This window comes from Rhipicephalus microplus, chromosome 3 (genome assembly GCF_043290135.1).
Source record: "Rhipicephalus microplus isolate Deutch F79 chromosome 3, USDA_Rmic, whole genome shotgun sequence".
Taxonomy (NCBI): Eukaryota; Metazoa; Arthropoda; class Arachnida; order Ixodida; family Ixodidae; genus Rhipicephalus; species Rhipicephalus microplus.
The window spans coordinates 193,156,444-193,180,557 of record NC_134702.1 but is presented as its reverse complement, the minus strand read 5'-3'; the positions used below and the strand labels follow the sequence as shown (position 1 = coordinate 193,180,557).

Sequence of the window (24,114 nt, the reverse complement as noted above, 5' to 3'; positions counted from 1 at the left end):
GGAAATCTACTAATCTGTAGAGTAGAAACAACAATCAAGATAATAATTCAAGTGCTAACAGTGCCCCCAAAAAATATGTCCTATCAGCAACAAAAAGGCTAATATAGAAATGCTTGGACGCAAGGCGGAGAGGCAAAGGCGCTGGTGAAGATGAGGAACTACAAGATTTGTTGAAAAAAGGTGGAAAGGTTGTGTAAGAAAAACAGCCACCCTGTATACAAACTGTACCTTGACAGCGAGGGCACCAGAATAATGGAAGAATGCTAACATAAACTTGTTCTATATGAGAAAGAACGTAAAGAGTTCTGTTCAGTATGTCAAGGGACGTCATCAACAACCTATTTACAATGATAATAGCCCATACAACTCAGACCACCTCATAAATAAATAAGTCAAAGAACCAAGCAACCATTCGTAATTTCTACTCGATAAAAATCATGGTGATACTACCAATCAGGCGTGTAAAAACGCAAAAAAATAAACAATTCTCATACATATAATTTATTAGTAATGAGAAAACGTTTCATAAGGCCAAAAAAAGCAGCAGTTATGCAGGCACTGCAAAATCTGAGCGTGAACGAACCATACATAAATAAATTGATGACATCTTCCAAAGGGAACCCTGTTTAGAAGTGAAGCAGCAGCGTTTCGCACGGGTGGCGTCACGGGTCGAACGAGATGACACGGCTGCTGCGATGAGCGCTGGAAGATTCGCCTTAAGCAATGGCTAGCGTAGGTCTTTTGGTTTCTTCAGAGTAGACACGGGTGCTGTGCCAGCACTCGGGCGCGTTTCGCCTCGATTACTTTGACTTTGTGATGCATGAAGTGCACGCTGAGAGATTTTCGCAGACATTCGACGTCGAAGTTGGCAAAGACCAGATTTATGCATGTACCCCTTAGCAAGGTGTGTAGTGTCTATTCCGCCAACATGCACTTTAGAGAGTGCACGTCACGCATGTAATCGTAAAGCCATTCTCCTCCTCCTCCTTTTACATCAACGTTGAAGTCTCCCTCGACTAAAAAAGGTGCACGTCGACACGCCTCGCCACAATCAGTCAGTGTCTCTTCCAGACAGCGCTGAACCGTTGCTTCGGCAGGTTGGGAACTTGGTACAGCGTGAGTACGTCGCCGACGCTCACGGCAACGCATTCGCAGCAGGAATGTTGTCGAGAGATTCCAGGTCATTCTTACAGGTCAGAGTTAAACGCGCGTAGCGAACACTGACTCCGCACGTAAACAGCGACCCTTTTGACGTTGCGAAAGGTGGAGAGGGCGAAGTGAGCGAAATTACACGCGGTGAGTGGCGGCCAGCTAGAGAGAAGGTAGCGTGAACACGCTCATACTATTAGGGAAGGCGTGACCTACTTGGCACCGCCCAAACACCTGCGACCAGGGGATCGTGGTGTGGACAGAGGGACAGCGTTACACAGGCTAGTCAAAGAGCTGCTTCGCATGTAAAAATCACAGCTTTTCTTCGGAACGAGTGATGATGAGTGGGGCAAAGTGGCCATCCATCTATTCATCCGGCTGTCTGTCTGTCGCTGGATATGTTGTGCTGGCTACGCCGGAGGGATGGACTGCCGAGACCATAAGGAGCTTCGCCCCTGAAATACTGGAAGAATTCTACGAAGGCTATGGAACTATCATAGCCCTACATAAGGCAAGTGTCAAAGTTCGAATAAAATGGGGTATAAAGCAGAGACACATGATATCTCAATTCCAAACATGGCTTGCTTGCAGATGGTTTTAAGAGCCTCACAATAAAAAAAACCCATCTCCACGATGAAAATGATCATAGCGGAGCTTCCTCGGAACTGATTGGGAGAACTCGCAAATCCTCCTTACAAGTCCTCTATTATCATATAAAGACATGACAGGTGGTTATCGGAGTGATTTTATATATAATTGATTGATTAATATGTGAGGTTTAACGTCCCTAAATCACTATATGATTATAACGGACACCGTAGTGGAGGGCTCCGGAAATTGCTGGGATTTTTCAACGTGCTTTCAAATCTGAGTACACTGGCCTACAACATTTGCGCCTCCATCTCAAATACAGCCGTCGCAGCCAGGATACGATTCCGCAACCTGCGGGTCAGCAGCCGAGTACCTTAGCCAATAGACCACCACGGCGAGGCGATTTTATATATAAATACATATATAATGAAAACAAGTGGATACTTAAGGGCTCGTTTTTTCCTCGTTTAGACAGAAAATATTGAGATATAACAGACGATGATACCAAGGAATGTGTAGGGGAAGTTTTTAGACCAATTGTAAGGTAAATGTGAAAAACTAAAAGTGGATGAAAAGATAACTTGCCATGAGCAGAAACCGAACCTGCAACCTTCAAATAACGTTTTGAAGGTTACTCTGCCACTTAGCTATCACGGCGGCTATCCCCCAGCCACTTTATTGGGTTTATTACGTTATTGGGCAGACAATACGTTAATGAAAGGAAGGATACACAGACCGCAGACATCCTAAAGGTGAGGGGTAGACGGGGAAGGGTAGACGGGACCCAGAGCCAAACCAGCATTCCTGGGTTATAGTGGACACTAGACGCAGAGGCATCGTGGTTAGTTTTTTGGCGCCATTGGTCTTGTGCGGTAAATGAGCGAGCGAGTTAACGACACTCTTCGGCATAAGCAGCTGCTTCGGAAACAAGCGTCGCTTCGGAAACATCAGGCCTGTAAGAAAGAATGGTTGGTACCAATCTTTGGTACAAGCACGACGGTCAGCGGCACAGGCAGGGTGATCAAGGGTTTCCCACACGCATTGAAAATCTCATGTGGTAAAGCACCCGATGCCGCTTACGCCACAAGCGCTGAGACAGCTTTGTCACTCAGACTTGCGTACAAGTTCACTCACTATTTTTGGAGGCTGTTGGAGCAAGCATAATTTTTTTGGTAGTCAGACAATTCGGGCTTCATGAAATTTGGGCAGACGACGAAGTGATGCTGTCTCGCACAAAACTGACAAGCTGATGTTGTGTGAGCTCAGTTAACGGAATAATCATATCAGCAAGTCACACCTTCAGAGTTAAATAAATCTGCCCTTTGCCCTGGAACGCTATTGTTTGATAGTAATCAGAATGATACGATTTATTTGTATTGCAACGAGCAAGGTTGCGTAAAAACACAGGTTATTATTCGAGAAACGTTAGCCGCAACAATCTGGTACAGGCAGGGACCCGGCAAGCACGAGCCACACACGGACGTCAACGTCTTCTTTCACGCTGGCACAGAGCTGGCGCCACTATGCTTCAGTACAATTACTCCCCGCACAGAAAGGAGCCAACCTGGTGACCTAGAGAAAGGACACGACAAGGGGGTCATAGCACGGTTTGAGGCGTGATACGTGTAGTTTCACGCCCACGGCACCGTTGGTCCGAAGGTGCATCAATGGGCTCAACTTCATAGCTGACAGGAGATGTTTGCCGGACCACACGGTAGGGGCCATGGTATTTCGACGAAAGCTTCGGGGAAAGACCGGGAGGGGTAGACGGGACCCAGAGCCAAACCAGCATTCCTGGGTTATAGTGTACAGTAGACGCAGATGAATCGTGGTCAGTTTTCTGGTGCCATTGGTCTTGTGCGGTAAATGAGCGAGCGAGTTGACGACACTCTTCGGCATAAGCAGCTGCTTCGGAAACAGGCGTCGCTTCGGAAACATCAGGCCTGTAAGGGAGAATGGTGTCCATGGAGCATGATGGCTCACGTCCGTACAGGAGGAAGAAAGGAGAAAAGCCAGTGGTTGTTTGTGGCGCAGAGTTGTACGCGTACGTGACAAAAGGGAGCACTTGGACTCAATTAGTGTGGTCGTCAGAGGCGTACAAGGCAAGCATATCTCCAAGGATACGATTAAAGCGTTCTGTCATGCCATTGGTTTTAGGATGGTATGCCGAGGTTTTCCGATAGACAGTGCGACATGCCTGGAGCAACTCGTCAACGGCGTTTAAGAGAAACAAGCGTTCTCGGTCACTCAGTAATTCACGAGGTGCACCGTGTCGCAAAATGAGATGGCGAAGAAGAAAGGACGCAACGTCTTTCGCAGTGGTAGCAGGCAGCGCAGATGTTTCAGCGTAGCGTGTCAAATGATCGACGGTGACGATAATCCACCAGTTGCCTCGAACAGTGTTGGGTAGAGGGCTATGAATGTCTATTCCGACGCGGTTTAATGGTCTCGCTGGGCAGGTTAAGGGTTGCAAAGGGCCAGCAGCGCTGTGGAAAGGTGTATTGCGTCGTTGACACGTGGTGCATGATCGAACGTACTGGCGAACGTACTGGCGAAGAATTGGCACCGAGGCCGACACCGCTTGAATCCGTGTGAATTTCAGTTGGTGCATTGGGACCGAAGTGGCGGAGAACCGGCGGAGACGGGAGTAGCCGGCGCAGCGCCGTGAATGCGTCATCGCAGTGGAAATTCCAGCCAGAGAGGTCTGCGCTACGGGAGCATAGTGTTAATAAATAAATAAATAAATAAATAAATAGGTAAATAATTAAATATACAAATAAATAAATTTACATACATTTGTGTGTGCGCAATCAACAAGTACTCTCCAATGAACGCCCACAACAAATAAAAAAACCGTATATATACCGACAATTGCCCTGCTTCCCCAGAAAAACAAGAAAATTTTGATTGGAACAGTGGTGACAAAAGAAGATAGGCTCTTGAAGAAGTTCTTCACTGCGCCCTTAGAAGACCTATTTTGACGGCTGTAGAGTGGAAAGCGTTATCAATAATCCTTAACGAATAATATATCAGTGACTCCGGCTTGGAGGTAACCCCACAACACTCAGCAATGATGACGGTGAACCGCAAAGAATTAAAAGAAAGGACTATTACACATAAAAGCACTAAGGTAGGGCTCTAAAGAACCAAGAAGATAAAGAACAATAGTGTACGAATGGAAATTTAAGGGGTGGTGTTCTTGGAGAACATCAAGGACAACCAACAGAAAATAAATCCAAGCAAAGTTCTGTCGCCATTACTTGTACTTTTTATTACATCAATGACAACTAAACTTCACGAAAGTACAACTTACCCTCAACAAAAAAAAATGACCTGTGACTTTAAGTTTTGTCACCACCTGTGAGGAGGCACAAAGAACCACCTATGCCCAGTAAAATTTACGCATATTTCAGCAATATTGAATTCATGTGCACTTATTACCAATGCATGGTCAGATTTTCTTCAATGAATTAATGCTAATAATAGTAATTTTTAGATAGCTATGAGACAGTGTGTGCCCATTGTAGAACGAAGGCGTGTTAGATTGAGCGTTCTCATTTCAACTCTCAGCTCACAACCGTCCATCGGGTTCGTGAGGGGGCAGTTGGGCTTAGCCTATCTGCGTCGACATGGAACTAAGCCGGGCGCCTGACATCCCCCCGTGCTGCTGAACCTAATAAAACTTGTTTATATTTATTCATTCATTCATTCATTCATTTTCAATTCTCATCTTTTGAGGAGTCCTGAAAATTATATCTTTGGTCATTTGTCATTCGTTAACACTATTTAGTTTAGGAATGTGACATTTCTCGCTGCATTTTACTTCTCTGAGCACTCTTCCCCTTAGTGTATCGGTACACGCCATTGTTGCTGTCTCTCAGTCTTACACCGCCTAACATTTTAGGGGCGCCCTTGTCCAGCGTGTGGCGTAACCAAGAGAAGAAGAGAAAAGAAAAAAAAGAAGGAAGTATCTCTGGAATAGTATATAAGACGGTGTTGACTTATAGAAGCACAATAAAACTGCAGTTGAGTGACGATACTTCAGATGGCACTGTACCGGTACTCTCCAATTGGCTGCTACGTGGGTTGTGCCTCGGTGCGTGAAGAAGGAGTGCATCTCTCAGTTTCCAGGAGTGTCGCCGTGAGTGGTGGATAATTTGTGATACAAGGACGAAGCAAAGCGGCAGGCGCCTTAAAAACACTTGCGTTTGGCTTCTTTGGTTCGTGTCGTGTCTCTGTTATCCGCGCACCGCCTGCATTCTCGAAGGCGATCAGACGCATGGACGCATGAACGCATGCATGGATGAACGGATGGATGGACTGACGCACGCACGGACGGTTGAACAGACAGACAGACAGACAGACAGACAGACAGACAGACAGACAGATGGGCGGACGCACAGGCAGACAAGCGGACGCTTGAAGTAATGGACGGACGCACAGACATACGGACGGATGCACAGGCAGACAGACTGACTGACTGACTGACGGACAGACGCACGAACAGACGCATGGAAAACGCACGGACGAAGGAAAGCCCGGACAGACAGAAGCACGAATGGGCGTCGGGACGCTTCGCTCCACTCATCATCATTCACTCCGTGAATATGGTGTGATTTTTGTTCTAGTTTATCGAGGACAATACATAAAGTTTTACGAAGTACAAGGATTATCTTTTGTATGACCTTTTGTTTATAATGTTTATAATAGTGCTTATAATCGTAACAACAGGCTAACGTGTTCCTCATTACTCATACAATGTGCAGAACTTGAGCAACTGGAAAAAAAAACTACGGAAATTAAGGCGTTTTGAACATAATTCTTGTGATAACATGCGAACATCCACGTTATTGTACAGTAAACCAGAATCTGAACATGCTGTACACTCATGTCATTCTAAAATGTAGCTTTATCATTCGCTTCAAGGCGCGTCAGTGTAATTGCCTGCAAACCACTATTATAGACTATATAGCGACTCATTTCTTTTTGAATGAATTCAATATACAGCTTTGCACTTGGTAGATCGTTCGGAAATATTTACCTTTATTTTCTTTTTGAAAAATTTTGTGCAATGGTGCATTCAGTTGAGAATGAAGCGGGATTTTTAGTTTTCAGGAATGGTTTTTTGGTGACTATGTTTTTTTTTAGATTATTCGCTCTCAATGTTCCATTGTTTTTTGTTAAAAATGGACGTACTTGATTGCAAAAAACATGTCTCTCTTTGTTCAGTAATAATCTTCCCGGCCGCCATGTATTTGTGGATTTGTATGAATCGTTTTGTGGGAGATATTTATGTTTGCCCATGCTATCCGACTTATGATCAGATACATATGACACCAGTGTATATTCAAAAAATAATGAACAAAAAAGTATAACAAGTGGATTAAAATGGCTATATACCGACCTATAGAAATCCAGGTGGCACTAACTCACGGATAAGAAACTTCGTGGTGCATAATAAGGGTTCAACTTAAATTGAGGATGACGCAGTGAGCGATGGAAAGCAAAAAGATCGATGTAAACTGACGAGACAAGAACAAAGCAGAGTGGACTAGGGATTCATTGGGGGAGGGTTAAGTATATCGCAGTTGAAATGAAAAGTTGAAATTGTCATGGGCTGGGGTTGGCACGTAGCGCATCAGTAGGATAACCGCTCGTAATTGGGGGTAAATGACTGGATTCTAAAAAAAAGGCAAAAGCATTAGAGGAAGACCGAATGCTAGGTAGGCAGATGAGATTAACAAGTTTGCAGTTATAAGCGTATAACATAGCAGCAGAAAGTACTGGATCCGGTTGAGTGGTGTAGTATGGGAAACGCCTTTGTCTTGCAGCGGACGTAGTCAAGCTTATGATAAAGATGACGATCATGATAAGTACCTTCCAGTTGTTTTACTAAGTAATGGGTTTTACAGCATCATGAAAGCTGATTTTCGCTTACAGCTTTTTAAACTACTTTGCCGCACTGTGTTTTGATACCATGTTAATTTCATTGTGCAATTTTTTACAGGTGAAGAGAAGCCCACTGGGAGAGTACCAGGTGTGCAAGTTACCTTCATTTTCTGTGAATATCCGCAGCCACTTATATAAATAGTGTTCTGCAGGAATCGAAGCTTTTTTATTTCTTTTTCTGCATACATGTTAAATGTTTTTAAGCTTTGCTCAGAAGTCTGGTTTTATAAAAGCTATGTGGGTTCGTGCCAGCGAGAAATGCTTAGCAATGACTGACTCTGACAGTGTATGACTTAGAGCGATATGTAAAACGCTTCAAATTACCTTACCTGGCATGGAAATAATAACGTAGTAAAAATGCTCTTGCAAACTACGAAATGTAGGTATAGAATATTCTCCGAAATCTGCGATCTCAATGTAAGTGTCATCAACTAACGATGGTGGACAAGACACCCGCGTTTTTTTATGAAATTCCAATTCACTGCTGTCATAGTTTCGGGACGTGAGCTTATGTACACCAAGGAGTGTTCTGTATAATAAAATCAAATTTTAAAAACTGAATTTTATTTGTAAAATATACCTTGCAAAGCGATACAGTGGCTCACCATTTACATAGCAGTGCTGATAATAGTCGTGAACGAGTGTTTCAATGGTAGCCACGGCCGCTGTAATATCGTTGTAGGCGCAATTTGAGAACGCTCTTGAGCTGCACCATGGCTGCACGTTTACGTGCCCTAGGTGGAAAGAGCTAATAACAAGTATCATCCTAAAGCAGGCATCATAAAAAACGGTTTCGGTGCTTGACATCTTAGAGTTCAACGGAAAGCAACAGAGTCAGCATCCCGTCCACACAGTTTCCACGCACTCTCCCATCAAAGTTCATGAAAACAATCACTTAACAATTCCTACAATTCTGCCTTCTACACTTAACGCACGGGACGAATACAAAAGAAATGCGGCTCTTAGAGAGGTTGGAAGGGTTGAAAATCACATTTTACTGTACAAAAATAAATCTTAAATGTCTGTAAGAGTTAGGATGCCATTAAATAAAAAGCGGAACTTTCTACAACGTAAACTTAGCTGATTGTAGTTTGTAACATTAGTTTAAAATAGGCTACGCCGAACCTTTGCCGAAGCTTGCAGCGGCTGCCAAAATTTATGGCTTTGGATATTGTGACAATTATTCGGACACCTGAAGAAGCGGCCGGTAAATGTTCATAAAATACATCGTGCAACTAGTAGCAATGCCTAGAAGAAAGTACTGCAGCTTGAGTTTTTTCGGAATTTGTTAACACATGCATCGATCATATGGCGTTAGGAGGTAAGTACAGCTGCGGCCAAGTACGTTCGATCAAACATTTTGAAGGCAGCCTTCGCAAGAATTGTTATGATTTCGCGAAATGTTTACGCAAGAGCTTACTTCGTAGAAAGAGCTTACTTAGTAGAAATTAGTGTGTTGTTGTTCGTTTGTTTTATGTGTTTTGTTTGTTTGTTGCCTGTAAGCATTCGCGCATACCTACTCTGGAGGTTGGCCATGAAAGATTGAAGTTGGGTATATGTGACATACTGAGTGCGATGTCAATATAAAAGACCAAAGAAAAAAAAGCAAATTATTTTTTTAAATTAAGATAGAATAACTAATAATTATTAAAAGAAAAAGAGCTAACATTTACTATATCAGAAGACTGAACTTTGCAAAACACCGGGCAGCTGTGTTTGCCTCAACCGCTCAAAATCGATTGAATGTGCGACTTTCATTCACAATATCAACCATATCAAAAAATTTGTGAAGAATATCTTTAGGCAGCCATTATAATGACATGCGTTTTGATTCGTGAATAAAATCGCATGCCGCATCAAATACGTTTGTGTGGCGATGTCCCAAGCTGCGGGCACGGAAACTGAGAACATTAGCTGAAGGTAAATATATACCTATGGTGCAAACCGAAATAACCAGAAGTCTTTTTTCTAACTAATGAATAGTTCCGACATTATACGAAGTCATCAATCAATGTTCCTGTTTCTTCGCAGAATGGGCACAGAGGAGATAACACAAGACTAGCGCTGGGCAAATAAAAGTTTAATGCGGGGCCACGACGTCGAAATGAGGTTAAATTCACTTCTAACTTTCTAGATTGACTCCACTGAGGTTTCCAGGGATATCTCAGGTGCTGATAATCTGTTCGTTTAGTAATATTTTTATGATATCTGTATAAATTGGTAGCTTTTTATATCTGATTAATACCATGTATTTTAGTTTTGCGAGTACCGAGATCAGAAGGTACCGCCGCGGTGGTCTAGTGGATAAGGTACTCGACGGCTAACCCGCAAGTCGCGGGATCCAATTCCGGCTGCGGCGGCTGCATTTACGATGGAGGCAGAAATGTAGCAGGCGCGTGTGCTCAGATTGGGTGCACGTTAGAAAACTCCAGGGCCCGGATTCACAAAACTCACTTACGAAAACATTTTCGCGCAAGAGGAATTTTGTAGCGTAAGTCGGTTCACGAAACGAAAAAACGTCGTAAGAGGCCATAGTTGTCACATCGGCCGCTGCAAATAAAGCGCGCTGTGACTGCCCGGGAACATGTCAGCGATGGTGATGCAGTTGCTATATTTGCTTACGTCACCGAAAAGTGCTCGTAAGTGGATTTACGAAGCGAAATTGTGCGTAAAACAGCATGGCTGAGAGAAAATCCTAAGAGTGGTCCGGACCACTCTTAGGAAAAATGTGGCTACTTAGAATCTGCTGTAGCAGCGGTATACTTTGGTGCCCTGGCTGGTTTTGAGTTAATTCACGCCCAATAAGGGCTGCCTGATGACTGCTGTTGCGTTTTTATTTCTTTCGGCGCTTTGAGCTTCGCGTGTTGTTTCCCTTGTACGCAGTGGATGGTGTTGACAACCACCATCGTCCAATGAGTTCGAAGTCGCAGTAATTGAAGAATTCGATTGGGCGTCAATGGCATAAAACTACGCATGTAAAGATTTGTGGTTGGATGAAAACCAATGTGATACGTGAATGGTCTGTGCATTCGAACGCGACATGGCATAGGATCGACCTTATTTGTTATATTGCTGTGTTGCGCCCCATCTCATCCAATTAAAAGTACGACTCGAGATCCTTGTTTCATTGGTGGAAATTACTACCAAAGAGGTTAATGGGAGCACATTCTTTGCACGCTGTTGGAAATAAAAATGAGAGGACGTTTTCAGTGAGTGGTTTCTAAAGTTTGCGCTCTAGTGTACTTTCATTGGCTCTAACTGTCCAATGGGTGCGATCTCTGAAATACAGCTGTCGATACACTTTGCGATGATCTGGAACAAAGAGTACTTTGTAAACCAAAGCTTATTAGGGGTGCGCGTGATTACGCATGGAACTACAAACAAATCATGCATCTTCACCTTCACTGTTCAGACACCGATATGGACCGTGATATTATGGCAAGCAATCGGAATGAAATGACCCTAGTAACTTTGTATGACACCGAAAATATGCAAACCCTCACGATTCTGGAGCAAACCTTGGCTGAATTCATCCCTGCATCAATTACCAGCCATTTACCTTGGCGCACGAACATCATTCAAAGGTAGAGCGAGCCACTGACATATATTTTGTGCGGCGTAGCGACCACTTGACCTGAGAATAATAGCGTTGCGAAGGCGAATCCCCTGTCGCATGCTCTGATCGAAGCAGACGACAAACGCGAGCAGTCGACGACTTGGCCGACAGGCACAGCTTGTGATTGGTTGTGAAGCAATACCCTCTACATCAGCTCACTCCGTGACGTTGCCAAAACACTTCTTTCATCTGGCACGCCTGTCCTGTTCGTCATATCACCCTCCTCGCACATAAGAGAAAATTTTGTCATGCCGTGAAAATAGTGCAAGTACTTTCTAAGAGCTCTCCTATCATCTTATGTGCTGCGGAGTTGTCGAAAACAACATGGCGTCGTAAACAGCATATCGGTCGGTGCGACTTTCAGCAAATGCTTCTCGCACGAGTTACTTCAGCGTTTGACCGGATGTGTTGTGATTACAGCAGCTCTTTCTGTGCGTGTAAGCAGTGCGGAAAGCTGTGGCAGTGCAATGGTGTACGGTGAAGCGCAGCGAAGCCTGTGCGTCGGTGTGGTTATCAAGCGGGGATCGGCGTCGATGTATCGACAGCAACTAGCACTCGAGAAGCCTGCAATGTGTGTTTGTGTGCCGGTAACAGTTCGTTCGCTTGACTTTCCAGTCTCTCAGTTTGGTGCTGTGCGACATTTCGGATTGACAGCGTTTTGACACGTTACTTGAGTGACCCCAAGTACGTACGGAAACGTATGAACTACGCGCTTGGTTCTTGCTTCGCCACTACAGCCCGTACGCTTCTATTTACTTGAGAGCAATGTTCTGTTCGGGAGTGAAACGATGTTCGTTGTGAACAGTGGTGCTGTGTTGACGTTCCAAGACTTGTGAACAAGCTGTGCTCGTGTGACCGAAATTTGAAAGACAACGTTGATAACTGTTTTGCCCTGAGAAGTCGTGGTGGGGCGGCTTGGCGCTTTTGTTTGTTCAGTCGTCACTTCTCCTTTTTGTGATAACCATAGTCCTAGCGCTGTGATGTGATCGACCAAAACTGCGAGATGCTACTTTCTGTTGTGGATCGTGTTACTTTGGAAGCACGCCTAGACTGTTCTTCGGTAACAAATTGAGAGTTCTATGTGGCAGCGAGAGCCCGTGAACGTCAAGCTTCCCTCCAGCCCCCCCCCCCCCCCCCAAAAGCAAAGATTCCACCGGTGCCTTGCTTTGGATGAAGTTGTAGGCCAATATCGCCTAACTACAGGTTTGCGAGTTCGTCTGGCCATCGTTTTGCACGGCACTAGAGCCTTGACAACAGCCGGTCATGGCCAGTTCTTACACTTTATCAATGGACGTGCACGCCTGGCCAGCCCTTCATTGCTGTCATTGGCAGCTTCCAGTCTGCAGATGCCCTTTGCCTGTTGGCCGTACTTGGTTCCTTATGACACCGGCGGCTACTAAATGCTGCCATCGGTGAGTTCACCTTGCAGAACTAAATTTCACCGGTACTATAATTCACGCAGTTCTATAACGTGTGCAAGTTTTTAAGCCCATCAGATGTGATGTTTCTCTATGGTAAGTTGAAGCATGAAAAATTTACTACTACTGTTATATACATACATATATTATGGAGCAAATACATAAAAAGTTTTTTGTGATTTGATACAAGAGAGCTCTTGTTTGATTATGAGGTTGGGCCTGTCGATTGACCACGTTGATAGTTGGAAAGTTAATGTGAATTTATTTTTCAGGAGTCAGGTTGCACTAAAAAAATTTATGTTATTTTTTGAAAATTAGTTCTATAGATGATTACCACTGTGGTAGTACTATACTTCAGTAGGACTTATATATTGCGGTGCGCAAATTTTACATGAGGCTTCAGTTTATTTCAAAGTCATTATAGCAGATTTTGTTCACTTTAACGAAGTGATAGCTTCCTCAAATAAGTATTAGAAGTGAGTGCTTTGAATGATTGTTTTTAAATATCTCGTTTTTGGCTCTTCACAGATCGCAGAGATTGGTTTGTTAAGGTTTTGTGATGCATCGGTTGCACATTCTGCAACATCAATCCTCATCATTACTTAGAGCGCCTGTACAAATATAGGAAGGGCACGTTCTCCCTAACTGTGCAAGCCTATGTCACTGCTGGGACTGTTATCATTCAGCGGATGTGGCGTGGAAGCATGCATGGCAGCCTCATCTGGAAGAACTGCAATCTGCTTGGGAGCTTCGAGGGCACAAAACTGCCTAACGGCTGGCTGCAAGGTTAGTTTTTCTTTAATACATACGATTACGTGAACACCACTTCCTGTGCACAAATTGAAAACCCAAGCATGGTTGCTTTCAGTGGATACCTGTAATATTCTTACACATAATTCTTATTCAACATTTAAGAACTAAATTGCAAGATAATTGAGAATGTTGAAAGCTGAAAGCCTGCAGCTTATGGATGAACTCCAATAATCTGAGACTCAAAAGCTTGTGCTTTGAAACGAGCACAAATACTTTGATTCCTTATTGAGCTCTCGAGCTTGTGACTCCCTCTGTGGATGAAGTGCTCTAGAAGGAAATAGCAAGTGGGGGAAAATTGCCTGGCTGTTGACAACTTGCAAGGAGAAAGACCTATTGAAGAAGCCTCAGATGACATAGGGCCAGTAACTGCATCTTTTACCTATTGTAGCTTTTTCTCTCTCAGTGCTGTTGCTTGTGTTTCAGCCGAACATGTTCACCACGATTGCATAGTGATATATATTTTTCTACAAATTGTACCTGACCTAAGTATGCATTGTTGATCTCTAAAGGTGACGTTCAGTGTGCTTCAAAGCCATGGCTTCTCATTTCTCTGTCTGTGGCTAGCCTTTTTCAGCAGCAGAGCGATGCAGCTAGCACGCATGCAATCCAAGTCATGGAGCGCTCGTTTGGTGTTCTGTGCAGGACACAGCATATCAATCCGTCAAGACACTGGTATCAACAATAATGGTGAGTGTTAGTGGCACCTGTAGGAGCCCGTTGTGTTTGTTGCGTATGATTATTTCCCCTGAAGAAGTGCATTTTTGAAAGAATTCCTTCATTTAGAATAATAGATGTCAGTAATAAGCACATTCATAATCCACAAGTTCTTTGTGTCTTCTAGACTGCCCATTTGCTCCTATATGCGGTATGGTGAGCTGGCTATGTTAGACAGCCTTAAAGTTATCAACATTGGCTGTTGTGTTGTATTGGAGTCTAACTTGTGTTTCTTAGTCAACTTATTTGTGGTCTACTTCTCGCACCTAGTGTAAAGTCGAAATAAAAGAAACTCTATTGGCTTTTTATGCCTGTCAGAAGTTTCATGTCTTCATCTATAACATTGTGGTTTTGCTCTTGTATCATATTAAATATATTTTAAGCCTTTACTGTTAGTGTGTGTGTGTGTTGAGCCTTGTCATTGGCTTCTGAAAATACAATATCTGTAAATATGAGCACATAATTGACAACTATACACTCTTGCATGTAGCATGGTTGTAACAATGATCTGTATTTTTCTAAGTTCCAGCAGTAACAAGGGGTTCTGTGCTCCACGGTCATGTGCAGTGTATCAAGAACAGAGCACAGAAGACCAAGAATTTAAAGGGACTGCCAGTGACTGTTCTCCTGTTCAAAGTTTACAACAGCAGAAAGAGCACAATATGATGTCAGGAGCAGCTGTTGCTTAACTTCTTAGCAGAGCATTATTCAGCAGTTCCTTTGCTTGCATTTGAAATTATTTAAATTTTGCATGGAAGATACCAAGCTATGACACTAATTTAAAGGATGCTGTAGTGTTAGTGGACAAATATTTTTGAGCTGAAGTTTTTAACATGTGTGTTAAGTGCCTGCGTGCATCTACATTTGCATGCCAGAAATCACAGCATCCATGGTCGCCAATGGTAACTGTGTTTGCATTCTTTGTAGTACAAGAAGTAAAGCCATGGATGCAGTAATTATGTACTTAGTCGATGTAATCCTTCAGTGTACACTCATTTGTATAGCATCAATGATGCCATAAGTGTATAAGCTCTGGGAAGTGAATCTATGTGGATTATTTTATTTGGAAGGAAGAGGATCATCACTACTCCAAGTATATTTTAACAGTAGATTTTAGTGCTTGGGTATTATCCCACTGCCTGTCTGTCCTTCAACAGTCTACTTATATACTGTGTAAATGTAACTTTTTAAATGTATACTTTGCTCGGATAGGTTTGTTCAAAATGTAATGCAAGTGACATCATCTATGCAGCTCTACTCAGACTAGAAATAAAGGTGTTTATTTTTATATGTAGCTATAGCATGCATTCACTTGTGTTTTTCTAGGTGCCTGTACAATTGTTTAGCCCTACAAAAGTGCTGGTATACTCTAATATTGAATCTGACATCTTAAAATAGTTTGTTAGTAGAAGTAAGAATGTGTTTACAACCAATATTACTATCCTCAGATGAACTGTAAAAACTCTCTGGAAATTTATTTACAGTTTTTGAACGTTGTGAAGGCAAATGTTGTTATGTTCTTTTATTGTGGTCCTTGTTTCATGCAAATCACACATAATTACTTTGCAGTGGCATAGTATTCGTTGTTATTTTACACATATGTGCTGAGCAACATCGCAGTTGAGGCCAGCAGCAAGACATACATGCAGTGCACTGGAGCATCACCTCACATAGTGTACAGTCTTTGCCCACCAGTAAACTCAATATTTTTCAAGCAGACTAATAGAAAGCTGTATGCGTGCAAACTTTGTTTGTGTGCAAACTTTGAAGTCTTCTTGAGGAGTGTTTTTCATCATTTTTGTCCAAGTAAAGTAGCTACCCAAGGCCACAACTGGTGGGAATGTGGTGGTTTCCTCTCTACAAAAGCACTCCTACCAGCTGCCTCAATGTTAGCATGGGGTGAATTCACGAACTGGAAAAATAATTGGACTTTAATTGGTTCTAACGGTGGAAGTGACCCGAAAGAGTCACTTCCACCATTGAGCCACCACGACGCGCCAGAATAGAAACTTTTAGCTAAATAAAGTTGATTCTACTTTTGAGAAGTGTTTTGGGGAAACGAAATGGCACCTATAGCTGTCAATATAAAGATGTTTGCACCAAGGAGCTTAGTAGCTTATAATTGTATTATTCATGTATTGTCTATAATTTACTCGCGCTGTGCCAACTTTCAGCCCAAGTGTCCTAACATGCTTTGTTAGTGGGTTGTGAATGAGCCAAGCTATGTAAATAAACAGAGTGATATTGCAGACATGTACAAAATATTGATGCAGAGCCCTTTTCTTTAGCATGACATTGTCAAGGGCTTTATTCTTGTGTTTTTTTATAAAAACTGCTTGTCACTGGGCAGCAGCGGAAAACTATGCATCAAGCTTTTGCGAGTTGGTTTGAGAAACACCGTGTTCAGACATAACAGTGCCGGTGGATTTCTCTCGTAAGTTACTTTCTGTAGTATATTCAAAATGAGTGTATTATTTTTGGTGTTTTATAGCCATTCATTTTATTATTTACACCTGAGTGTATGTATGTATGTATGGGTGTACATATGTATATGTGTGTGTGCGAATATGTATGTATGTATGTATGTGTGTATGTATGTATGTATGTATGTATTGATTGATTGATTTGTGGGGTTTAACGTCCCAAAACCACCATTTGATTATGAGAGACGCCGTAGTGGAGGACTCCGGAAATTTTGACCACCTGGGGTTCTTTAACGTGCACCCAAATCTGAGTACACCGGCCTACAACATTTCCGCCTCCATCGGAAATGCAGCCGCCGCAGCCGGGAATCGAACACGTGACCTGCGGGTTATGTATGTATGTATGTATGTATGTTTGTATGTATGTATGTATGTATGTATGTATGTATGTATGTATGTATGTATGTATGTATGTATGTATGTATGTATGTATGTATGTATGTATGTATGTATGTATGTATGTATGTATGTATGTATGTATGTATGTATGTATGTACGTATGTATGTATGTATGTATGTATCTTTTAAATGAGAATCCGTTTATCATTGGTGAGTAAGTTTGGTAATGATTTGGCTGAATTTGTTTCTAGTTATTTCTCTTTTGAGCCATTATACATTTCAATTTGTTTTGTACTGCATAAAAATAAATGTAACCTTACACAGAATATGTGTGTTCAAAAAGTTGTTTCATTTACCAACCTACACTCATGGGCACGAAATTGGGTAAAATGGACCGAACCTGCGAAGATTAGTTTACAGCATAGCTACTCTACATGGCATATCTCGTACACACTGCGTTGGTTGAATTTGTCGATTTCAACCTTTTAATTTTAATCAGAATAAGCAAACTATCACCCGTGGTTTGATTGTATATGTGTGTGATATTTATGCATACTGTGATACCGGTTCGCAATGACAATTAAGGTCACAAACCTAGTCAAGCTGAATACACGAGTTTTGTCCATGCACCTTTCATCTGCACTGGAACTGTTGTTAATAAAAAATAAGCTTCAGCATTTAGAAATTTATTCTAGTAACCAAAAGCAGGGTATCTCTTTATAACACAAATCAAATTGCCATTGTTCTGTTTCATTCTGGACAATAGGGGACCCTCTCAGCAGAACTCGATTAACTGCTATAGTTCATTTTAACCATTGACAGCGACATTACACTGAAGCGTCCAGCATGACAAATAGCGGGAGAGAAGACACAAACTAATCACTCTGCGTCAGCTCTAACTGACCGTGCTCTTTGGTCTTGCTGCATGTGATGATGCCCACCAAATTAGCACGAAAGCGTGTCCCTACAAAGGCAGTCAGCATGGCTGCAAGCAGTTAGCTCACTGCATGTGTAGATTTTCTTCAAAACACCGTGAAGACTGATTGCTGGTCGAATATCCAAACACTTGAAAAGTGATATACCAGGTATGTTATTGGTATTTCAGTACTGGACACTTTTGCGATTAGAGAGGAAGGAGGAGAAAATTATAACCCTGAATTGTTTAATTTTTGAAGGAGCACAGTACAGCGCTTTTGGAACAAAAGGGGTGTGAAAGAAGCAAGTGCGAAAGCCTACTTCTCAAAAAATTAGTACCCGCGACCACGCATAATGTCAGGCCGGGCAACCTCTTGAAAAAAAAAGTACTCAGTGATTCTGCGAATCGAACCAAGTACCTCCTAGATTGTAGTTGAGCGCTGTAACCGCTCGTCCACTGCAGCAGTGCTTGCATTCACCCTATTGCTGATATATCGTCATTCCTTCGAATGAAGCCAAATGCTAAAATGTGTGGTGAAACTTTGTCAAAAATAGAAAAAATAGTTAGAATGCGTTTGCCCAAGATTACTAGAAGATAGAAACCGCCAAGTTTGAATGTATAACCGTGCGCTATTTATTCTTGTACATTACTATCATGACGTTGGGAAAGCCGGCTCTAACGTAGGCTACCTTCTCATAGTTTGTCAAATATAAATAAGAAAATAAAAATATATATCGGCCTGTGACAACGCTAACCAACTATTATAAGTTCACTGTCACTAGTGTCACTTCCACTAGATGAATGCTCAGTTTGCTTCCATTATCGTTATTTAGGAAAGTTTTGGCTCATTAACTCAACTCTCCTAATTAGCATTGATTCTCACATCTAAGGACAGTCACACTTCATCTCGCTTTCTGAGTGGCTGTCACTCTCATATAACGCGTTCTTCACTTTTTTATGCTCTCCGAGCATCTGACGCTGCTTTGTGGAGACTTTCCCTGACGTCTGCTGGGCCAAAAAGTTGTCTTTATTACCTATCAATTTCAAGCTTTCGCGAAGCCGAAACGAGAGTCTCTCTCTCTCTCTTTTCATTCTTTTCGCACGTGTGATAATCTCGACCTCAAGACTTGTATACACATCCCTCGCTTTGTTTGCGCACTCAAACAACGCTGGACGAAATATTTGCACCGTGTTTTGTGAAAAGCATTAGCACTGAGACACCTCCCGACGAGTCTCCCTCATTTTACGTAGACATATACCTAAGCGTAAGCGTATGCACGTTCTCGCATTCCAATTTTATAAACATGCTGCGGTGCATGAAACCAGCGAAATCGCGCTCACAATTTCATTTGATTACTGCTGCTATTTATTTCCGCACAATTCGTCTGCAGGCACCAAAGTCGCTCACGTGTCTTGTAATAAGAATATTGTAACAAAGGCTACCTTTGACTATAGGTACAAAACACCCTTACGTTCACCACTATACCGTGCTAGATTGCACCGAATTAGTTAAGTAGCAGCGCAGCTTCAATGAAATGTAAGGTAACTGGTAGCGTTAAATAGGGGAAGGCCTTCGAGGCACATTTTAAAACATTGCATGCATCGATTTATGTGTGGATTTGTTTATGTGATGCACTTGGAGTGTTGTTTACTTGTACTTGGCGAGATAGTGCATGGATTGCTCGGTGGCTTAAGGCCATCGAGCAATTATCTTTTTAGCTACAGTCGTTGATTAAAGGCGAGTGCTTGGCTTTGCACAGCCCACCAAAACGTCTATTACAACGTACGCGGCATCCCGTAAGCGCTGTAGCAGACGCTCGCGGAACTGAAACTTAGATGCAGCAAATCATTGGCTATCATCCTATACTCTCGATGCTAGACGCTTTGCGTGCTACCTTGATATTATCGGCACACACTTCACTCTTTCCTTGTCGTTTCATCGGCTATCGTGTGTCCTCCTTGCTCTCTTAAGTGCCGAATAAGTTAAATTCATACCCGCGCTATAGTAATCCCTCCAGATAAGAGAATGTTTGGCTAAGAAAATGCGTAGCCAAAGAGAAAGCTTTGTGAATTCAGCCCCAGGTGGTCGAAATTTCCGCAGTCCTCCACTATGGCGTCTGTCATAATCACATGGTGGTTTTTTGACGTTAAACCCCACATATCAGTCAACCAATCGAGATCAGAGGACCATCAAGAGAAGATCGGGCTAACGAATTGGCCATTTCATTTAACTGTATGCCGCAGGGGCCTGGGACCTATACTAACTTCATGTGTTTGAGTTTAGGCGAAACTATTCTGCGCAATGCCGAAGGGCTCTTCATTGTTCCAAAGCTGGGAGAGCAGAATACACCGAACGATAATCTGTAATGAGTATTGCACTGACTTCGTTTGAAAACAGTTTTCGAAGCACCAAAATAATATCCAAGAGCTATGCTTCAAAAACCGGAGTGAAGTCCGGCAGTCTTACTGAGAATGACCAACCGAGGTAGTCAGAGGCGATCCCTGCTTCTGCCTTTTCATTATTGCCAGAAATGTCTGTGGCTATTATGTTCTTGTTTCTGCATGAACTATGTAATCTTATAACCTGTTATTAGAAAACTCAAAGGTTGGAGCGTAGATTGCGGGGGAAAAATTTTGCCCTTTTTTATGGCAATATTGTGACTCAGTCCTTTAGTTTCAATTACTGATCTTATATACACATTTATGCTTTCCAGTTTCATTCGTACAAAAGTTATCTGAGGAGTGCGAAAGCATAGCCAATGAGTGACGAAGAAGGCGCCGGGGTCACTAATAAAGGCATATTCAGATCGTCTAGCCGATGAGCTGTAAAATTTTGAGAATGTTTGTACAGGTTAGAATACGGAATCGGCAAAGAATAGGTGGTAAGCGAGCTTCCTGATACAATATATGATCCCCTGGAGAGTCTCAAACACAGACGTAGTGCTTCACGCTCCAAAAGAGCTAAAGCCATGTTTGTACGCAGGGCCACCCAAAAATAATACGCAATCTAATTCTAGTATTGAGCACATGTACCTTTTGTATAGTATTATTAGGGTATGTCTACGTAACCCATATTTCCTGTTGCTCAGCCTGCGCAATAAGCCTGACGTCCGTTGAGCCTTTGCCACGATATGTTCTATGCGAGGGCTTCAGTTAAGTTTGTAATTGTGAATAATGCCCAAATATTTGATAGACTTCACTTGCGAATTGGTTCATGCTTATATAGTGCACAAATTGAAATAGAATATGCTAGTGGAAACACCAGAAGAGCATTTTACTGATGTGCAGAGACAACGAAATGGACTGAAGTCAAATTTTGAGGGAATACATATATTTTTGCAGTATTTCATGCAAAAATAAATGTCGCTATCTGCTGCAAAAAATTACAATATCGTCTCTATAAACGTAAACAGTGATATCTCGTTCAATGGGAGTGAAGCTCATCAGAACAGTGAACGATACCGGAGATAAGACAGCCCCTTGAAAAACTCTGCAGTGCTGTGTGAATTAGGTGAGCGACATCCATCCTTTAAACGTTGAAACCGCCTTGATTTTGGAAATTTTGCTACCCACTGATAAACACATCGCGGAAAGACTAAATCCTGTAACGTATTCAATAAAATTGAGTTCTCGACGCTGTCGTGCCACTTAGCTATGAATATTACTAGCACTGTGTAGTGCCGTGTTTTTAGGGCAAGCTGTATTCGGCTCATCAGAATGACATGAGCACACGAAATCGACTACTCGCTTCGATAACTTATTTGACTTGGTTTGAATATTACCTTTTCTGCCATCCGAACGTTCATTCCGTTACTTAGAGCCCGCTCTATAGTTTTAATCACGTGAGATGTTAAACAGATGGGTAAGATTATGTTGATGGGGAAACAGGATCCTTGTTTTTCTATTATGAAACTAGTCTAGCTATATTCCAGTCGTGGGGTATCCAGGCATTGCCTAAAGAATAGTTTGTAAGACCGAGGACGTCGCCTGGTAATAATTTGAATAAAAGCCTAATCATAGGAACTGCGATACCGTCAGGAAGAGGTCCTAAAGAGGGTTAATTTCTAATCACGCTTGACACCCCAGACTATGCATCCTTTTCGAAGTCAGTCTTTATGGAAGATACTTGCTAAATAATTGACAAGGTGAAAGAGAATTTTCTAGGCTTCTACCGATTGACTCTAAAGTTTTTGCCATTTCTTCCAACGATTAACTGTCATAATTGGAGTTGGCTGAAGACGGCAGGATTTCGCACGATCTCATATATTGGAAGAAGAATTATTTACTTCAAGACTTCAAAACACAGTCAAAATGCCTATTGTCGTAGTCTTCTTTAGCTTAACCACCGCGTGTTTAAGTGTAGCTACAATAGATTTGTAATCTGCCCATTTTTGATGGGACTGATTATGAACTACCCACTTTTAAGCCGCTTGTCGTCTATGATCACGAGAGCAATCAAAATTTTACCACTAGCTATCAGGCACTCTCTTAGCAGATCCAATGAAAAACTCAGTTTTTTTGTACATTCGTTTATGGACCACACTTAAATTCATGGCTTTAGTTTCATTGTTGTCTTCAGTGGGAGAGCCAAGACAACTTGTAGGTCATTTTCAAAATTGGAATAATTTATAAAGGTTCCAGCTTGGGAACAATATGGAGTACTTGGGCAAGTTTTTTCAAACAGTACAAATAAATGGTCACTGCTGGTTGCGCAGTCTAGAGTAGTCGAAGACACGTTCGGAATACCCGAGCTTATAGAATTCAAATCTAAGACACAGCGAGATCGGTCTCGGATAAATATGGTAGTTCTGGCGTTGAGGCATGATAAATTATTTTCAATAGACCAGTCCCACAAACGTTGTCGACATTTGTCAGTCCTAAAGCCCAAACTTGTGTGGTAAGAGTTAAAATGTCCAACCATATTTTTCCTTTTCATCACAAATTAACGGTCATGACTAAAGCATTCCAGTGTCGGCATTGGAGTCGTTGGTTGTGAGTGAAAAATCATCATCTTATGCATGACCGAAAGTTTAGAACGATGCAAGTAATTCATAAAAATATTGTAGAGCAGAGTGGGAACCAAACAGGTGTTGCTTGGGTCTGAGTGAAAATCGAACCCGGGTTAGTTGCGTGGCGAGTGGATGTTCTACCAAATGGGCACGCCTTAGCTTATGAAGGCATTGAAAATAACTCCTTCTGCTTAAGTGCAGGGAAAGTAGATTTCATGCTTCACCCACACGCATCCTGTATCCATGCTTCACAATGCAACATTAACTTACCAATGCACCATAAAATACATGCGTGGTACAAGCGTCTATTGCCAACGGGCGTTAGAATATGTGATGATCACATTAGCTCCGTGGTTGAAAGCCGGTACCACACTACAAAAAGAAAACACGCTACTCTGCCTATTCTCTTAAGTCCACGTAGTGGTTGCTTAGCGAATTCGAAAAGGTTTCATGCACTAAGTGTTTGCAATACGCACTAGAAATAGGATGTCGCTCTCGCATTCAATTCCTAAAGGCGAAGCTTTTGAGTTTCCTAATTTATTTTGCTTCAATATACAGGAATCCAATTGTAGGAATGGCGTCTGCCAGCTTCCGGATTTACGACTACACTTAAAGCGGATGAAGAGGGAGACTATTCACAGCCGCAAGCGGAGAAGTTTGGGTCCGTTGAGAAAGACCGAAACAAGTGGAACAGAAGGAAATAAACAAAACAGCAGCAAAAAGAGACGCCGGAAGAGAAAGAGGAAGCGCAGAAGGAAGAAACAGTATGCTTAAAGAGCAGAAATATGCAATAAACACAGACACTGGTTCGATTTCTTGAGGTTATTTTTTTCTTTTTTGAACGACACTGGGAGAGGTGGAAGTGATAAATTTCCAGTTTGTTTTTAGTGCACGCGTGGGACGTGCACCGGAATTGCATTGCCGGTAGTTGGCTAAGTAATGCGTTAATCACATTCAACGTTAGACCAAGGCATTCTCAATTTATCTAGTGCGAATGTCCCAAACGTTCACGTAGGTATACGACAGCACTTGATGTTTTCTGATATAATTGAAACTAAAATACCCTTACTAAAACACATCTGGTTCGACTCTGCAAATATGTAGCTAGCCCCAAGTA

The 24,114-nt window shown here is 42.3% G+C and overlaps 1 protein-coding gene across 1 annotated transcript in view; it reads left to right on the top strand.

The window, feature by feature from the left end:
- LOC142803458 (uncharacterized) overlaps positions 1-23,809 on the top strand; it is a 54,567-nt gene extending 30,758 nt beyond the window's left edge. Inside the window, exons 4-5 of the mRNA XM_075888570.1 lie at positions 7,748-7,777; positions 23,556-23,809. Of these exons, the coding sequence (XP_075744685.1) occupies positions 7,748-7,777; positions 23,556-23,771 (246 nt within the window). The 3' untranslated portion in view covers positions 23,772-23,809. The remainder of the gene's footprint in view (positions 1-7,747; positions 7,778-23,555) is intronic.
- The last annotated feature ends 305 nt before the right edge of the window (positions 23,810-24,114 follow it).